The sequence below is a fragment of the Neovison vison genome, chromosome 6 (genome assembly GCF_020171115.1).
Source record: "Neovison vison isolate M4711 chromosome 6, ASM_NN_V1, whole genome shotgun sequence".
Lineage (NCBI taxonomy): Eukaryota > Metazoa > Chordata > Mammalia > Carnivora > Mustelidae > Neogale > Neogale vison.
The window spans coordinates 103,116,495-103,135,670 of NC_058096.1; the positions used below are offsets into that span (position 1 = coordinate 103,116,495).

The 19,176-nt window shown below is 40.3% G+C and overlaps 1 protein-coding gene across 8 annotated transcripts in view; it reads right to left on the reverse strand.

Annotated features, from left to right (window-relative positions):
• Positions 1–5,449: 5,449 nt before the first annotated feature.
• Positions 5,450–19,176, reverse strand: part of PEX5L (peroxisomal biogenesis factor 5 like) — a 226,363-nt gene continuing 212,636 nt past the window's right edge. For all 8 annotated transcript variants that reach the window (XM_044251843.1, XM_044251841.1, XM_044251839.1 and 5 more), the window contains 4 exons: positions 18,500–18,697; positions 17,689–17,854; positions 17,142–17,299; positions 5,450–11,738 (listed from right to left, as the gene is read on the reverse strand). In XM_044251843.1, the coding sequence (XP_044107778.1) occupies positions 11,534–11,738; positions 17,142–17,299; positions 17,689–17,854; positions 18,500–18,697 (727 nt within the window). In that variant the 3' untranslated portion in view covers positions 5,450–11,533. The remainder of the gene's footprint in view (positions 11,739–17,141; positions 17,300–17,688; positions 17,855–18,499; positions 18,698–19,176) is intronic.

The following is a 19,176-nucleotide window of genomic DNA, read 5'->3' on the forward strand; positions in this document are numbered from 1 at the left end:
GGAAGCTATTCTCCTTCTTTGGCTTGTGGTGTCCTAACAACATGGACATTACTTAGTGTCTGCTTTCATTGTCATAGACCCTCTGACTGGCTCTCCTACTCCCTCTTAAAAGGATTCTTTTGATTACATGGGGTCCACCCAAATAGTCCAGAATAATCTTCCTACTTCAGGATCCTTAAATTAATCACATCTACAATGTTTTTTTTTTGACTTGTAAGGTTAATATTCACTGGTTTGGGGCATTAAGGTGTGGACATCATGGAGGAGGCATTATTTTGCCTACCATATAGGCTATGCTTATTACTACTTAAAAATGTCCATGCAATACTTAAAATTTTTTAAGGAATCAATCTACATATTTTTAAAAATCCTAGGAAAATGATCAGCATCAGCATGGTGCCATAATGTTTTGGTGAGAAGAGAAGAAGGAAATGATGAGGATGGGGGATTTCCTCTGACTCAAGAACTATAAAGTTTTTAGGACAATGTTTGAGAGTCAGCTGCTGCTTACATTCACTGGCTATGTCCCATTATGCCCAATGGAAGTGTTTACCAGTGTGTGTATGCCCTGTTTGAACCTAAGGTCCTGCTTGTTTAATGTGGTCAGTGATAAACCATTTATAGTGGGGAAATCGAATAGGAAAGCAATGAGTTATTTTCATCCTCATGCAACCAAGTATTTAAAAACTTACTAGGAAGAGTCTTTTGGTGAGGTAGGGGGCAGGGTGATAAAATGGCAAGAGTGGAGGCAAAGAGACTTGCCTTTCCTGTTTCTAGCCCAGACTAGTTATGTGACTTTGTTAAGCACTTAATATCCTGAAACATAATCTGAGCATCTATGCAGTAGGCATGATAAAAATGTGAAAGGAGTTATGTAAAACATCTGACAGTCTGGCGGCACAGGATATTTTTACTGTGCTAGTTTATGCCACTATTTTAACCCCATAGCACTTTGACCCTATGGAGGTTTTGACCCTTTGTTTCAGACTAGAAATTTTTTTTTTTTTTTAAAGAATCAGAATTATACCAACATCAATGACTTTTTTTTCCAAAGGATTTTTCTAATTCCATGAATCCAGTTTATTTATTTTTTTTCTTTTTTCCAATTTATTTATTTTCAGAAAAACAGTATTCATTATTTTTTCACCACACCCAGTGCTCCATGCAAGCTGTGCCCTCTATAATACCCATCACCTGGTACCCCAACCTCCCACCCCCGCGCCACTTCAAACCCCTCAGATTGTTTTTCAGAGTCCATAGTCTCTCATGGTTCATCTCCCCTTCCAATTTACCCAAAAGCACATACCCTCCCCAATGTCCATAACCCTACCCCCCTTCTCCCAACCCCCCTCCCCCCAGCAACCCACAGTTTGTTTCGTGAGATTAAGAGTCACTTATGGTTTGTCTCCAGTTTATTTTGTTAATCTATATAGCATGGTTCATCATTCAATACATATTAAACATCTATATGCCAGGCATTGTTTTTCTTAGAACATATCAGTAAGCAAAGTAGACATGACTCTTTGTCCTTGTTGAGTTTATTTTCTAACAGGGAAAGCCAGACACTAAACAAGGAATAAGTAGCTTATATAATATGTTAAAAGGTATTACATGCTATGGAAAAAAGGAACAGCAGAAGGGGGGTGGGAGGTGCAGACTGTGGTACTAAATAGGGTACTCTCTGAAGGCATCATCTGGAGGTGAGATTTGAACCAAAACTTGAAGGAGGTGGAGGAGTCATCTAAATGGGTATTTGGGGGAAAGATATGCCTGGCACAGGGACACACTGGAGCAGAGGCTCCAGGGTTGGGGAGCATACCTATTATGTCAGAGAAGCAGCAAGGGGACGAGTGTGGTTTGAGAGAAGAAAACCAAGGGAAGAGTAGTGAGAAAGGAGTTTGGAGAGAGGCCAGATTGTCTGAGCCAGGGGGCCATTGGAAGGGCTTCACTCTAGAATGCCATCAGGGATCATTACATGGTCCTGAGAAGAGCACTAATCTGATCTGACTCAAGTTCTAGGAGGTTGGTTTTTGTCTGGAGTAGATGACAGGAGGGCAAGGATAAAAGGTCGGATAGGATGATGGCTCACATGGATGGGGTGGTAGCAGCAGAGTTAGCAAGGATGGTTAGATTCTGGATACATGTGAAAATAAAGCCAGTAGGATTTCCTGATGGGCAGGATGTGGCATGTGAGGGAGTGAGACCTCAAAATTTTTGCTCTGAGCAACTGAAGAATGTAGTTGCAATCAATAAAGATCGGGAAGGCTTGGTGGGATTGGAGGGTGGTGATGGGAAAAGATGATCACAAGTATACTTGGGGATGTGTGGAATTTAAAATGCCTATTAGACCTCCATGGTTGGTGTTGAGTGGGAAGCTGGATATATAAGTCTGGATTTTGAGAGGGAAGTCTGGACTGAAGATATAAAATTGGGAGTTGTTGGTAGCTAGATGGCATTTAAACCAGGGACTGAGTCTAATTACTAATGGAGGGAGACAAGAAAAAGAATTGGTCCAGGACTGAGTCTCTCAATATAAAAGGTCAAGGAGAAGATGAGCCAGCAAAGGAGACTTTGAGGCGTGAATACCAAGGTGGGTGAAAACCAAGAGATCTGTGCCTCGAAGTGGAAGCCAAGGGAAGAAGGTGTCTTAAAGAGGCAAAAACGATCAAATATCAAATAATGATGATAGGTTAAGTCAGATGAGTTGACTGCAAGATTGATCTACTTGGAGGCCATGGCAGAAGGTGAATGCAAACAACTCTGAGGAATTTTGCTACAAAGAGAAGGAAAGAAGTGGTGGTGCCTGACAGGAAGATGTAGGATGGAAAGATAAGAATCACTGTTTGCTCGCCCTTGAGCAGGAAGAGGTGATGGATTCTGGGGCCCAGTGGGAGCTGACTTTGGACAGGCAGGGGCTGGGGAGCCTGTCTGTGGGGACAGAGGAAGGCAGAGACGGGGTGCAGCTGTGGCTGTGAGGAGACGAGAGTGCGGAGAGTCCGAGAGTTCCGTCCTACCTGCTTTAATTGGCTCAGGGAAGAAGAAGTGAGATCCTCAGCTTGGAGGGAACGTGAATGGGAGAGGTAGGAAGTTTGAGGAGAGAAGAAAAAGTGTGAAATAGTGATCGAGTTGAATTCTCTCTAGGCTGTTATATTTTCCTTTCTATTTTAATGAAATTAGTGTCATTGGTATCAATTCTGTAAATCTTATGAGGGAAGTCTGGGTCATCAGCTTTTGGTCTTCATCAGATTTTCCCTATTAAAACTTTTGCTATTGCAGATTCCCTATTGCTGTCATTATTTCCACCGGGTCCTCCTTTACCAGGTCAAATTTTGCAAATCTTAATTTTGTTCTTTGGTCATTTTTTAAATCAATAGCAGATTTTACTATGAGCACTCATAGTCATCGTCTTGGTAATTTCTCTCAAGTCTACCTTTCCTGGGTTAATTTTTGCAGTTTTTAATAGTAGATGTGATCTTTAGTCAGTTTTTTTTTTTCTTTAGTCAGTTTTTAATCTGTAAGACATTGATTTTTTTTCATTCACCTGGCACAGTTTTTGCTCTTATGCTCATTATTTTCAGTAATATTAATTATGGCCTGGAAACATAGTAGGGGAAAAGCAGAGGACCTGAGTGCACCTCAGAGTTAAAATAGCATAGTAGAAACAATGGCCTAGGGATCTACCACATGGTAGGTTTCAATAAATGTTAGCTTCCTTTCTTTTTCCATCTCAAGGAACTTGGGCTGAAAGATTGACCTGCCTGGTCTCTACCCTTCTAAGCCCAAGCAGAGGGCCTGCTCAGAATAAAGTGGTTTAGTTCCACAGAGCAAAATACTAAAATCAACCGTCCGTTCCCAAAGTGCTGATTCACAAAGATGATTACCAGGCAGCAATATTTAATATGAGGTAGAAGTAAAGACAAAAATGGGTAAGTCCTTGGGAGTCCGAAAATGCTACACAGGTAAAGGCATTACTGGAAGGAAGGTTATAAAGAACTGTAAAGAACACTCCAAACTTTGGGCTGCTTTTATGTATATACATGGAGTGAAGCAGTTGTTTGAGGAAATTAATGTGATTCTCATTTAAAAAGGGGTAAAAGAAATAAGAAAGGTCTGAGTTACACAAGGGATGGGGAGAGGCACTACAATTCACCACTGGGTAGAAATAATAGTGAAGCAGGAAAGACAGACAAACAGCTTGATTTTTATAGAGGAAAAAATGAACTTCCACCAAGCTTCAGTGCTGACTTCTACCAAGAGGGGACAGTGTAGAGGGAGAAGGGGGTGCTCAGGCTCCCTCGGCAGCTCTCTTCACCCAAACGTGTTCCCTGAGTCATCAGTCCGACCACTCATGGCCTTCGTTAGTAAACATTTTGGAAACAGAAATTTCCGTCTCAAGGGTTTCCCTCCTGTGCTTGGAGGCAAATCCACACTTTATGTGCTCTGGAAAGGCCACCAACAATCTCTGCCTTTGCCAGGGTACCTCTTAAAGTCTCCCAGCTCCCAGCCCCTGCCCCCTGCCTTGGACTCCCTTCTCCCTGAACACACACCAAGCTCCTTCCTGCCTTGGTACTGTATGCTAGCTCTTGGCTCTGCCAAGAATGTTTGTTCCACTTGGTTGGTTTCTTGTTCAAAGCTCAGCCCAAATGTCACCTTGGGAGAAAGCTTTTCTTTCTTTCTTTCTTTTTTTTTTTTTTTTTTAAAGATTTTATGTATTTATTTGACAGAGAGAAATCACAAGTAGATGGAGAGGCAGGCAGAGAGAGAGGGAAGCAGGCTCCCTGCTGAGCAGAGAGCTTGATGCGGGACTCGATCCCAGGACCCTGAGATCATGACCTGAGCCGAAGGCAGCGGCTTAACCCACTGAGCCACCCAGGCGCCCCAAGGGAGAAAGCTTTTCTGATCATCTACAGATAAAGGAGCCACCAGTATCTCTCATAATACCTTATTTGCCTTGTTCTTCTAGCTCTTTTTGGCACAGGACATTCTTATTTGTTAAAGCATTTGTTGATCCCTCACAGAAATCTAAGCTTTCAAGGGCAAGTCTGATTTGATTTACTTACCACTGACCTATATCAGAACCAGTACGTGCACGTAGTAGAACCTTAAATATTTATTGACTGATTAAAAGAAAAAAGAAAAGAAAAAAAGAAAAAAAAACCCCAGATCCTAAAACTGAAATATATTTTAATAGTTTTTATTCTAAAAAAATCACAAAATCCAATTTCAGGTTAAATATTTTACTCTTAAAAAATTAACAAAGGAGGGAGATTTAAAATTTTGGTTTTATATGTAAAAATGCATTCTTAATTTCCAGATAACTCATGCAAAATCATATGTGGTGATATTCAATAAAAGACTTTTTTTTTAACCCATAGTACAAATTGGATTAATTTTGATTTGAAGCAGTTCTGATCCCCAAATCCCATTTTGAAAGATTTCTCAAAAGACCTTGAAGCCACAGACAAAGTTTATTTGAAAACATAGTTTAAAATTGCACAAATATAAATACAGTTTAGTAATGTGAAAAAGGGAAGGCATGCTTCCAATAATAGTACAAAAATACTACCTTAATCTTGGTACTTTGTAAATTATAAGCCAAAGGAGTAAATTAAATTAAACACATCAATATGATAAGAGGTTGTTTTTATGGTAGTAGTTTTATTTCAAAGAGCAATGCAAGGAAATACTAAGATGAAGCCTTAATATCCAACAGAGTTGTGCTATGATACATAATATTTCACTAAATACACAGATACATTATCACATAATATGCCCATAACTTTTATGCCCCCACCCCATTGTCATTAATTTACTATAGGTCACTTAATTTGGGTTGGTTTTAATTTAAAAACTCAATGTAAACATTTAAAGTTAAATTTTATGTTTGTTACCTATTTCAACTTAAAAATGAAATCCCAAGATTTTAAACATTATTGAGCATAAAGAAGCATCACAGAAGAATTTGTCTCAATATCTTTAGACTAGATATGCAATATTCATAGATATACAAAATATATAGAAACATCTTTTCTAAATAGTTAATAAATGCTTGTTATAGTTTGTAAAAAGTTTATTAAATTAATCAGGTTTTTTTTCCAACCAATGTAAACAAATCTGGGCAATGAAAGTTGAAGAGGGTTTCAGTGAGGTGATACACAGGAAACCGAAAGGATGTCGGTAAATTTAGGTTTGCTTTATTTTCTTTAGATATTGGCAATATATTCAATCATGAACATTTCTCACATTGCACAATTCTTTTATGGTATCTATGCAAAATTTTTATATCTCCCAGTGAAAATGTCAGACTACCTACTTGAGTGCGTATGTATATTTCTTATCATTTTTTTCTATTTTTGGTCATATCATTTCCCCTCTCCTGGAAATTCGAAGAAAAAAAAAAAGACATTTTATTGTTGAGCAATGAACTGCCTGCTGTTCCTTTTTTTCATCTTAATATTGTTTTGAGTGCAGGTTTCTAAAAGTGTCCCCATGAGCCTGGCAGGGTTTTGCTATCACACTCTGCTCATTTCAAGTTGTTTTTCTCTTGTAGAGAAGGTCCTGAGAACACAGTTCTGGGATTGGGGCACTTGTCTCCAGAGTGCGTTATTTTGGTATTTCTGCAGAGGTTGCCAGTAGTGGAAACCTTATTCAAGGCAAAATACCACATGAGAGTTGGGTTAACCTCACACTTTAGTTTTCCGGGTTTTCTCCTCTTAACTGTTTAATGCCTCCACATGAGAGTCTTTGCTGCACGTTTGAGGATTTCTGTCTTTGAGCTTACATGTCTGTGTTTGGGGGTATATGGGATGGTGACAAAGCTGTTACTAACAGAAGTTTGTCCTACTGAGTTTTGCTCCCTCCATTTCTGGTCTTCTTGTCCGTATTTTTTTCATAAAACAAGGGTTACAGAAAAAAGCAGTGAGAGGACTTCCAAGTTGGTTCTGAGTGACCATGAAATCACATCATCATCCCTGAATTTCAGTGTTTTTAGACATAGTTCACTGATTTGTCATAGAAATGGGGCCATGTTGAGGACAAGGGTGCAACACCCCACACACTGCTTAACATTTGTGGAAATTAAGTTCCTCTGTCCACTTTGCCTTATGATGGTTTTCACGTGCCTGACATGACCCTGACTGCCCACCTTTTTTAGAATGTCAGTATTTCTAACTTCCTGAATTTCAGAAAATATTTGAAATGCACTATTCAGAATTTAGAACCCAAATAGGTTCTATGGAGGCAATCAACATACTTTTGTAGGATAGCATTCAGACATATGGACTTTGTTGGAGTTTTGGATCTGTTGTGCCTCAACTGGTTTTTAAAAAATTGTTTAAATGTTTAAGTACCTGGATTTCTCAGTAGATTCATTTGGCACTGGCGGCAGCACTGCATTCGCCAGGCGTGTGAATATCTGTAAAGTTCAGTGTGGTAGCATGAAAACAATCTTGAGGATAAGATATTAAACTCAAATAGTACAACTTTAACCCAAAGTTCATGAAAATGCTTCCTCCTTTGGAAGCCAGGAAAAATAAGCTAACCTATGAGATTTAATCATGCACTGGGTAAATTTACATTCAGTAGAGTTTATCTTGCATGCTTTGGTTAATATTTGAATAGGCAAATTTGCAAGTACTAATGCATGCGTTATTTTGTACCTGAGGTTATATGTTTTATTTTTTAAAAATTGCCTTTTTACAAACCTTATGCCAGAGTTCATCTATGAACACTCTTTAAAAAAATATATGTATCTACTTCTTAGTTCAAAACAGTTTAATTTCAACCAGTTCTAGAAATACTGAGATGACAGGGAAAATGTGCAATAAAATCTAGAAAGGGAATGAATTTGCAATTATTTTACAAAGTTGAAATCATGTGTGTTCATGTTTTACAATTTCTAAAATATGAGGCCTCGAAAAAGATGGCACACGAATTAAGCCTTCTGTTTCTAGAATGCTTTCAGAATCATTTCAAGGTGTAAAGCAACAGCAACAATGAACTTAAAGAACAGTCCAGTCTTGTAGAACTGATTCAGGGGCAAATGAGGAAGGGACACAAAATGACCATGTTCTCTTTTTCTATCCCCAAAGAACTCACGGATAAAGGATAGGGAACAGAGCTTAGGAGCTCCTGTTATATGTTGGGCTAGCTATAGTTTGGTTCAAGTCTTGCTTGTATAGCAAGAATGTTCTAGAAAGATTTATCTAGTTTAAGTTCCTAAACATGGACCCAAGATTCAACACAATAGTTCTCTTTACAGTAAAGAAGAAGAGTGGCATAAAACTCTGAATGTGAGTGTGTCCTAGACATTCCAGCCTGGTTAAGTATACTAATTGGCCATTCCAGTTGAAATGCAGATTGGCTGAGAAAGCACAGCTGCTAGTTTCTGTTAAAGTTTCCTGGTGGACAAGAGCTGTCTCTTTTTCCAGGAGTCATGGGGAACGATCTTCAGAGAAAGCAAAGGGAATGATGACTCAGTGTGATGGGCCCAGTAAGGGGCTTTGCTCTTTCTCTTCCTTATTCCTCTACCTCTTCCCCACTGTTAAGGTACAGCAACATTTGGAAACAGCCCCCTAGACATAACTATAACATATTTTGAAATTAAGCAATGGTTTTCAGTTCTTGAAAGATACATCTAAGCATCTGAACAGCCATTCTAGGAAAACAGTAGTATCATCTAAGGCATCATAGGCTTGCTTACATATTCAGTAATACAAGAAAAAAGAAACCCAAAGCCTTTCCAGGTGCCTCAGAAAGGAAACGAGGACACCTTGTCCTTTGAAGTGGAAAGAAGTAATTTAAATGTCAATTTCAAACCACCAGGGTAAGATACCCAAAACAGTTCTGCCTTAAAAGAATGTGTGTATACTTAACAATGTATACAGTAAAGACTGTTCTATCATCTTACTAATTTTTGGTGGTGCTCTGATTTCTATAAACTTTCACTTGTTTTTTAGTAACTGTTTTTACTTAATTTTATTTAAAAATATTGTTGAAAAATATCTTGGGCAAGAGCTCTGCACTTCCTGAGAGGCAACCACTATGAAAATCTTGGTTCTGATAGACTCTAGATATACTGGAGAAAGTCCTATTGAATGTTCTGCAAATTATCACATTATGATGGGAATGGAAAATTATCTACTCTCCTCTGAAGTCACTTTGCTATATTCTGACAGCAAAATACAACTTGGGCTGCAAAATTTTCCACCACTTAACAACAATCAAATTAAAGTATCCTGCACTTACCCTATAGTTAGGCTTTAAATTGTTAACTGACATCATGTTAATATTGCAAATTCAGTTTCTGTTGAAAGTATAGAACGACATCATAACAGAAACCTGTGTTTGAATCCTGTGTTCAGAGGCTCCTAGTGGACTAGGATGGATGCAAACCAGCTTGCCAGCCAGTGAATGTGCAGAGAATGGATGCTCTTCTATTGGGGATATCTAAGCAGCCAACTGCCATGAACTTGGAGTCTGGCCCCAAAGTCCTTCCTAGACTGAATTTTAAGATTCTAAAATTCTAAACAATATTCTTGAAAATTTTGTTCAGCTTTGTTTGCTTCTGAGACTGGAGGGAAGTATGCAAAGACTGGGTTGTCACTACTGCCCAATGGTGAAATGCCTTACTGTCTCTGTCTCCTGCTGTCCAGCTGGGGGCACCACCTTTGCCCTAGTGAGCTTCAACAAGAAAGACGAAAGCGTGGCACACTTTTGGGCCCTCAACTCTTTGTCCTTATAAACTTGATAAACTCTTTGTCCTTATAAGCTTTAAAAAACTCTCTGTTGTTACAACGTACGTAAACCTCAAGGACTTGTGGTTTTGTGGTTCCTTGAGGCCCCTTCCTAGCAGAGGGACTTTTGAGGTAACAGAGGAGAGGATTTCTACCTGCACTTTTCCCCTGAGGAGAAGCTAACTCCCCAGTCAATTAAACTGTCTTGACTCAAATGCTGTTTGCTTGGTAACTATCATCATGAGAGCAATCAGCTACTACTAACCAAAGAACTTGAGGAAAAAATTGGGATTGGATTGCTTTGGGGAAGATTCTAGAGGAAGGAAGGAGAAAAGACAAAGAAGAATGGGACCACTTACCAGGGCCAGTTGCTAGAATTGGACACTGGCACTACTATATTTTGGTTAGCATTTTGCAAACAACTTTTCTAATTCTTTAAAAAATGATGTCATTCCAAATAATCACCAAGCCCCAACAGGTACAACACACCATTAAGAAGTGAGCAGAATGTGTCAATTAAATAAAACCACCACCAACAGAAAATTCCTGATACTTGATAAATATTCAAAATGAGAGCCAAAAGGCATGCATCTTTCATAGTAAACCTCTGACATTCAGTGAGATTGAGCTAGAAAATATCTATCACTTAGAATGCAAAAGGCTGTGCAGTGCAGATTATTATGGAACTAAGAAAACACTTAATTTTTAGGGAAAAATGTATCACTCTTACGAAATACTATTTAAAATATTAATGGTTTAAAAGGAATATATTTGTGTGCAGGGCAGTTAGAAAGCAAGTAAAATATGACATTTAAGCAAGTTAATGTTAAGTCTATAGAAATCACGTTATCATCAAAATTCCTCCCTGCAGAGAATGCATGACGGGACGGTACGTCTTCCTTTGCTTAAGTTCGTACAGTCCCAGAAAAGCATGTGAGTAAAATCTATGTTTGACTTATTTACACCCTATGTCATACCTGCTTTAAGAAAAACTCCTTCAAAACTCTACACTATGAAAAACTATTTTCAGGAATTTTTATTTGGTCCATTGATCTAGCAAGGCCGAGTTCTCAAGACTTTCACCCCTAAGTTAAAAATTGGAGCAACGAAACAAAACTCCAGCAAGGCATAAATAAGATATTAAAGTGCATATATACAGTCCCAGAAAAGTTTTGATTGGGAACAGCAAAAATTTCTAGTGCAAAAACTGCTTTTGCCAGCAAAGCTCCCTCTCTGGAATCGAAGGGCTACAGTAAAAGTTAAAATTGGAACAGGTTTAAGCAACGCCTCTCTTTAGTCAAGAGTTAATACATGTGCATGCACCTTGACCCGAACTATCTATGTTGTAAAAGGGAGAGTTGCGGGGGATAGTTCAGAAACAGTCAGAATTCCCTGATCAGAGGCAGTGCTTCCTTTCTCCACGTGTCCCATGAGCAAGTTCCTTAGATATGTATCAGCTGCGAATGGGGACAAAACCCCCCACAGGACATGTTTTGAGTATGCTTGCAGGTCGGGAAGAGTATTTACAGACCGTTAATTCATCTTGGTTTGTCTTTGTGTCTCTCAGTTCTTCTTTTGAGCCCAACCTTGACGCTATATAGAACATTTTGTGCTTTTGAATCTGAACAGAGCCTGGGCATTGTCTGTAGGAATTCCCTTGCGTTATCTCACCATGGCCTTTTGGACGTCTGGTTTGTCCTTCTTTTTTTTTTTTTTTGAATTCATAATAAAATAGTTTTGCATTTCTCGGTACAATCACACAGACAAGGATTTATTATTTTTAATTGCTTTCTTTTCCTTCAAGGATCCAAGTTGAAAGCCCGTAGGAGGACATCCAGGTCGCCGAGATTAGCCGCCTGGAAGAGTTCCGGTTGGTCCATCAGAGAGAGTGCGATTCTGAGGGCGGCCCAGATATTTCCAGAGATCGCAGGATGAGGGACCTGCTGTTGATTCCTGCTCTTTCTTTGCAAACTGAGGGCAGTGAGAAAATTGCTGACCGCTTCTCTAAGAGGGTAGAAAAATAGACATGTAAAAATGCAACAAAGTTTGACTTAGCAACAACTTATAAAATGAAATGGATTAATTTCTCTTAATCCTAAATGCTAAATCATCCCTCCGTGGTGCTTTAGATCATCAGGTGAACAACCTTCTGATTCTCTCATTATTCTTTTGTGAAAAGAATCATTGTTTAGGATAGTGAAATCAGAAAGAAAAAGGAAAGCAAATTTTATTTTAGGACTGTCTTGTGGGACGGAAAGATTAACAGTGAAACCATTGCTAACTCATTAATGCTTCTGCTTTTCTCCACCTTCAGGGATAATTTAAAGACTTAATCCATTTGCAAATGTGATTTATATAATAAGTGTTGAAGAAGAAGCATCTGACTCTACTCAGAAACAAAGTGTTTTAAGGGCTGCCTGGGTGGCTCAGTCAGCTAAGTGTCTGCCTTTGCCTCAGGTAGTGATCCTGGGGTCCTGGGCCTGAGTCCTGCATCGGACTCCTTGCTCAGCAGGGAGCCAACATTTCCCTCTATCTGCTGCTGCTCCTGCTTGTGCTCTCTCTCTGATAAATAAATAAATAAAATCTTAAAAAAATAAATAATTTGAGAGGAATAAAAAGAACAAAGTGGTTTAATTTTTCCCATTGGTGATAGAAATATGGGGAGGTCCCTGGGACCGAGTTGATTTGTTACCAGAGTGTCTGGGCTTAGAATCCTAATTTCTTATATTTTCAATTCTCAGTTTCCCCAACTGTGTAATAGGAAGAATAGAAGCCACTTTAAAACCTTGTTGTGGGAGGTGCAGTTGGATCCATTTATGTGAAAGCTCTTATTAAGTTAGATCAGTAGTTCTCCAAGTGCGGTCTGGGGAACTCCAAGGGTCAGTGAGGTCAAAATCAGTTCTACAATAATCCCCAGAAGTTACTTTACATTGCTCTCATTTTCTCATGAGTGTTCGATGGAATTTTCCAGTGATTACATGATGTGTGAAATCCCAATAGATAGAAGGCAGAGGCAGATATCAGAATGTCTCTATTAAGCAAGATATTTTAAAAAACTGGCCAAAATGATAAAACAATGCCACTATTCTCACCGAGCACGTTTTTGTTTTGGGGAATCGTTATTTTTCATAAATAGATAATGTTAACATGTGGTTAATTCCTACGTTTAAATACATCTTTTAAACTTTTCTCCATTTAACATCTAATAGGGTAAATATCGATAGAATCTACAGAAAAGCCCCTGGAGGTCCTCAGTAACTGTTAAAAGTGAAAGGTGGTCCTGAGAACAGGAAGTCCGAGTCAGAGGTTACCCACAGGCCTTCCAGCTCCTCCCAGCCCACGCTGCTCTCTCGCTCCCGGGTCTACCCTCTCAGGACCCCTGGCACCGGAAGCACGTGTTCTGTAGCCGGCAAACTGGGCTCTGCGGAGAGTGATGACGCTGCTTTCATTTGTGCCCGCTTCACTCTCCTTAAAAGCTTCTTGCACGTTTCATCCCCATGTACTCCTGTGAGGTAGTCATGAGAGAGAACTGGTAGGAAGCTCTGAAGTGAGGCTGGACTTCTGAGTCCGTGCACGTGGTCCAGGCATTTGTTCATCCGTAGGATGAGATCCGCCGGGAAGTAAAGGGCAATTGGGAGACGGTGGCACTGTGCGTGGCCATCTGGCTAATGGAAAGGAGTGGGGTTCTAATTGTTCTCTCTTTGGGAGGGCTAGCAATCAAGCGAGAGAAGAGGGTTTATAAAGAGATGCACGTGTGGAGTTTACTTTGGAGGCCCTTTCTGGCTTCCTTGTCACAGGACGGCAGCTCAGATGACAATGACTCCCTTTCTTCTCCTCATCCTAGGCTTGTAAGAACTCAGGGGAGGAAGATCTTGGAACCCACACAGGCACAGGCCACTCCTAGCTCCCAGGAGTGTGGCAGTGGTCTCTAAAGGACCTGGGGAAAAATGGAATAGTCTAACTTGCTAGCCCTACCGAGCGATGTGAGGTTTTTCCCATGAAGAGTCTAAATCTATTCTCCAACATGGGAACACAGAGTTCTTTTGGGAGACTCAGAAGATTGTGCATGCAGATGTGCGCATAGTTTTCAGATGTTTCACACATATGTGTGTGAATAAGCTGTTTGTGTATGTCTTGATTAATCACATGCATTCAGTAAAAGGGTTCCTCATATTATAGTATCTTTCCCTCCATATATTAATACTAAAAAATTATTATCAAAGGGGATGTGATCTATGTTTTTATTAAAAAGAGGTCCTCTGGGCGCCTGGGTGGCTCAGTGGGTTAAGCTGCTGCCTTCGGCTCAGGTCATGATCTCGGGGTCCTGGGATTGAGTCCCGCATCAGGCTATCTGCTCAGCAGAGAGCCTGCTTCCCTCTCTCTCTCTCTGCCTGCCTCTCTGTCTACTTGTGATTTCTCTCTGTCAAATAAATAAATAAAATCTTAAAAAAAAAGAGGTCTTCACTCTTTTTAAAATTTTATTTTTTATAGATTTATTTATTTATCTGAGAGAGAGAGAGCGCGTGAGCGGTGGGTGGGGCAGGGGCAGAGAGAGAGGGAGAGGGAGTCTTAAGCAAACTCCGCACTGAGCACAGAGCCCTACTTGAGGATCAATCTCAGGATCCTGAGATCATGACCTGAACAGAAACCAACAGGCACCCCATGAGGTCCTCCCTTTTGAGAAGGTGAAGATTCTTTGGCCTAAATTCTACTCTGGGAGCTCCTACTGACAGAGGGGTAGTGTAGTGTCTTACGCTACACCCAGGTTTCTCTCCAACAATTTCCTCTTATTATTTCAATTATACAGTACTGGGGAAAGGCTTGCCTTTGACTCTTTATAGAAAATGTGCAATGACAAACAGCCGGGGATAGAGCCACATACACAGACATCTGTGTTCTTGAGGGGTGTGTCCCAAGGTTCCTGTGGATATGAAAGAATATGAACCAGCTCAGGGCTTTTTTCCTGAGTCATATCTCTATGGAGGGTTATCTTTTCCTAACTATCTACTTACACCTCAAATTAAACATTTTCAGAATTCATTTAAAGCTGATGTTTCACTCAATGGCTTTCTTCCTCAGGAAAAAAAAAATGCAAAATGTTTAGTACTTAACAAGATTTTCCACATGTGGAATGACAGTAAAAGACCCACAAATCTCTGCTGAGATGTTTTGAAACTTTGAAGTAGTCATGCAGTCAGGGTTGCCAGATTTACCAAGGATGATAAATGCACAGTTAAATTTGAATATCAGGTAAACAGTTCATTACCTGTAATATGAGCATGTTCCATGTAATATTCGGGAAATACTTACTTGAAGGTGTATTTGCTGTATCTTGGAAATTAAAATTTAACTGGACATTCTGTATGTTATTTGGCAACTCTAAAACTGACTTGCTCCTGTGCAGGTGACTTTCATCTAGAGGATTAAAAATTCTCCCTCAGTAGATTTGCCCATTTCTACCTATCACGACCCTTTAGGGCCGCCAGCTAACGGTTACCCTCCTGAGCCTTATACCTGCGACTGCCAAGAAAGTATTTTATTGACTTCTCAAGTGTTGTTTTCTACACTGTAATGAGGAGTTCCAGTAAAGAAAGACTCATCTGGAAGCTTTATAAAAGCCTCCTTTAATTGAATCTAATGTCTACAGGTACATACATACTTACTTCCACTTCCCCTTGTTTCAAACAAAGGTATCTCCTCAAGTACTTATACAACATACTGAGAAAATAAGTGACTGGAAGGGGTGAAGATAAAATCAGGTTAGGAAAGTGAGATGAGAGCAGGAATGAACTTAGTATGCAAACCCGACAGGGTCAGCCTCAGCCAGCTGGGGTGGGAGGAGACCACGCAGGCCTCCTGGGGCCCTTTGGGCGGCTGCTGTGAGGCCAGCCCCCCGTGGTTCCCTTCACAATGTCCAGAAAATAAAGCAAACCGGCTCTCTGGAGTCACTCAGCTATTCCTGGCTTTAACTTGAACGAGGTCCTTTGAGAGGACTGGTGTAATCCAGTGACTAAATGTTCTTTATAAGATTCTTTTAGTATAAATGAAGCAACCAGTTTCTGAAACCTCACTGTTTGCCCCTGACACAGTCCCCAAACGCAGTTCAGAAACAGGGGCTCTTCAGATGTCAAAAGGATGCTCTCCGATGACTTATCTGAATAAATAATGATGGGGTTACTCCTGATGATGGTCACTGTCATAGTCATGGTAACAGATGCCTGTTACTGCTCCGTGCTTAGGCAATTTACATCTAATCTGTGCAACGATCCTGCAGGCTGAATATTATTTTACCACTTTTTTTTTTTTTTTTTAAAGCAGGTGAAGAAATTGAGGCTAAAAGGTGTGGGCTCAGAATCACGAAACCAGTAAGTGACAGAGCTGTGATTTGAACCCAGGCTTTTCTGATTCTAAAAGCCTGGCTCTTTTTGAGAAAGAGAAAGGGTTTATGTTTTTTGTGGGATTTGAGACTAACAGTTTTCTTTTTTCCAGTTGTGAAAGTAATACCTACTTAGAAGTTGAAAAAGAGGGGGAAAATTACCTATACTTTTAAAAAAGATTTTATTTATTTATTTGAGATAGAGAATGAGAGAGAGCAAGAGAGAGAGAGAGCAGGAGAAGGGGGAGGGGCAGAGGGAGAGGGAGAAGCAGACTCCCCACTGAGTTGGGAGCCCAACATGGGACTAGATCTCAGGACCCTGGGATCATGACCTGAGCAGAAGACGGACACCAAACCAACTGAGCCACCCAGGTATCCCTCACCTATACTTTCCTTACCCAAAAGAAATAAAGATCATTCATTCCTGTTGATGAGTTAAAAATAGAATGTAAGAAGGATGTAGACCAGATGATGAAGAATGAGAAAACAAGAAAGACATTTTAAACCATAAGCCCACATTTAACATTTGTTTTACAGAAAAGATTTTTTTCTTTAAAAAATTTTTTTAACTACTTCACTGGCAAAGTAGTTGTAGATAACCTGGACTTTTGGTTGTGCTTTGCCCAAAGCTGCCCTAGACCTTCTTAAGTCATTTTACTGGGTGCCCCTGCCTCACCTCCCCAAGGTTCTCTTTTTGTTTACCTGGGAAATGAAGGGTTGGGCAGTTCAAGTTACTCAAAGAGTTGCCCCAACTCAGGCTGACTGATTGGAAATCGCAGGGGGAGGGGCCCAAGAATCTTCATTCACTAAATGCCCTACGCAATTGCCACTCTCCAAAGATGGAGAAACACCGAAGCCGACTGTTCCCCCTTCAACAGGCCTCACGAGGCAAAGGTTCAGCTGTTCCCTTAACAAGAGGAGGAGGGCTACTCCTACAAAAGGAGGTATTTTCACTGGCAAATGGCCTTTCAGGTTAGTCCACCTCAGCCCTGAGCGTGGCTCCTGGTTCTCAGCCTACCACCATACCGCACCTGTAGGCGCCCAGATTGATGCAGCTGATGCCCAGGTTGTATCTGGATCGGATGAAGCCCGGCTGAATCTCCAGTGCACGCGTGTAGGCCTCCACGGCTTCCTCACTGCGGTCACCGTTCGCCAGCGTCGCCCCCAGCCGGTTCCATAACGAATAATCCTGATGACAAGAATTCCAGCCAATAACCAGCGTGAGCCACAGTGACAGAGTATTCCCATATTGCTCGCAGAAGTGCCATGGTGGCTAGACATCTATCCAGGGCTCATGGGTAGGGGTCATGATGGTGGAGAATTACTCAAAAAATGGTACGGACCGCTCTGTGAAATGACTTTTCATCCATCCAAGAGCAGCTACCATTGGATGTTGTCGGACAATTCATGTTTCTATTTGAGGTACTTGAGGATTAACAGCCATGTAGCATGTTGTTAGTACCGATCACTTTGACCATTGGATGCAGGGAAATAAGAGGTAGCAGAAATGTCCAAAGTGTAGCTTGTGAGAAACTTATTTTGAACAGAGAACCCTACGGTTTCTTGTTGTCCACTTACCTCTGGCCGAACAGTTAAGGCAGCGTTAAATGCATCGATAGCTCTATTAAATTCTCCACTCAGGTGGAACAGTACCCCCAGGCCTGTCTGTAGGTCTGGGTCAATCATATCTCCATTTTGGTGGGCAGCTTCCAGATATAATTCCTTAACTCCTTCCAAAACAGAGCTACGAGGGAAAAAGTGGAGATGTGTATTCCAAATAGTCTCAACATATATTATTTACTATTATGTCCTCTGTTCTGAGAGAACATTACAGACTGGAAAAATTATGCTTAAAATATCTTTGCTTAATGAGAAGGACTATTAATACTGCACATTAAAAAATACCTGCTGATTTTAATGAATTATTTCCTTGTACACAGAAACAGACTGTGCTAAGTAAGGTCTTCACAAGGACAGTTCCATTGACCCTGTGCGTGCCAATGTGGAAAACCACAGGGCTCCACGAGAATGAATTTAACATCCTGATTTACTGCTGAGAGAAACAAAACACCTAGAAGGAAGGACTTCCATTTTTACTCATAGCCAGTTCTCAGGCTTTATGAAACTTGGTGCATTCTATAATTTATTTTAGGTTAATTATATGTACACAGCCTTTTGCTTTAAATTGTGGTACTCTGGCAAAATGTCTGTGAGTGCCCACAATCTTGATCATGTGATCAGTTGTTGGTTCTGGTCTCGGCATCAAACTTTGTCATCAGAGTTGCTCTTCTAGCATTCCTGCTGCTGGTGAGGCTTGTTAATGACCCTTAAGGTGCCTAATTGTGTAACAGGGTGTTGACCGCTGACTGTAATTTAATTAGCAGGATACCTATCAACTGGAGACTTGGACATCCTCCGGGTAAGGCCTGGAGATCCCTTCTTGCTCTTCACAAGGTATTTGTACTTTGGGTTTTGCTTAATCCAATTCTTTAGAGCCTCACAGGCATCCTGCTGATGGCCCGTGTTAGTGTAACTCACCGCCAGGGCCATCAAAGCTTTCAAGTTGTTGGGCTGTAATTCTAAACACCTGCAAGAAGGCATAAATAAATAGGTAAATAAATAGCCAATTTCAGATTTTTTCTGAGCTAGAGTCTAACAGTTCTTTAGAAAATTTGGGGTTATTAATTAAAGGGTGCAAAAGCATGGCTAAGTTTATGTTAAGTCCTTGGAAAATACCATATTTATTTATGTGAAAATTGGGTTCTAAGTATATTTTTAAGAAGGTTAAAAACTCATCTTGATGAGTGCTAGGTCCAGTAACTTAATAAATGGTTTACAACCATAGAAAGGGTGGCTAATTCTTGCATAAAATTTCTTAGGAGTTCATTTCATGAGGACAGATAGCATTGCTTTAGTGCCGCTCTACTATTGATGTATTAAATGTATCATATCCACAAAGCAAACTGACAAGGTAAATTTATTCAGCAGAGATGAAAGGCTGTACAGTGTTTTAAAAAGGAGAGGGAGAGTCCTGTGTTTCTAAAGGATTACTGATGTGGGTTTACA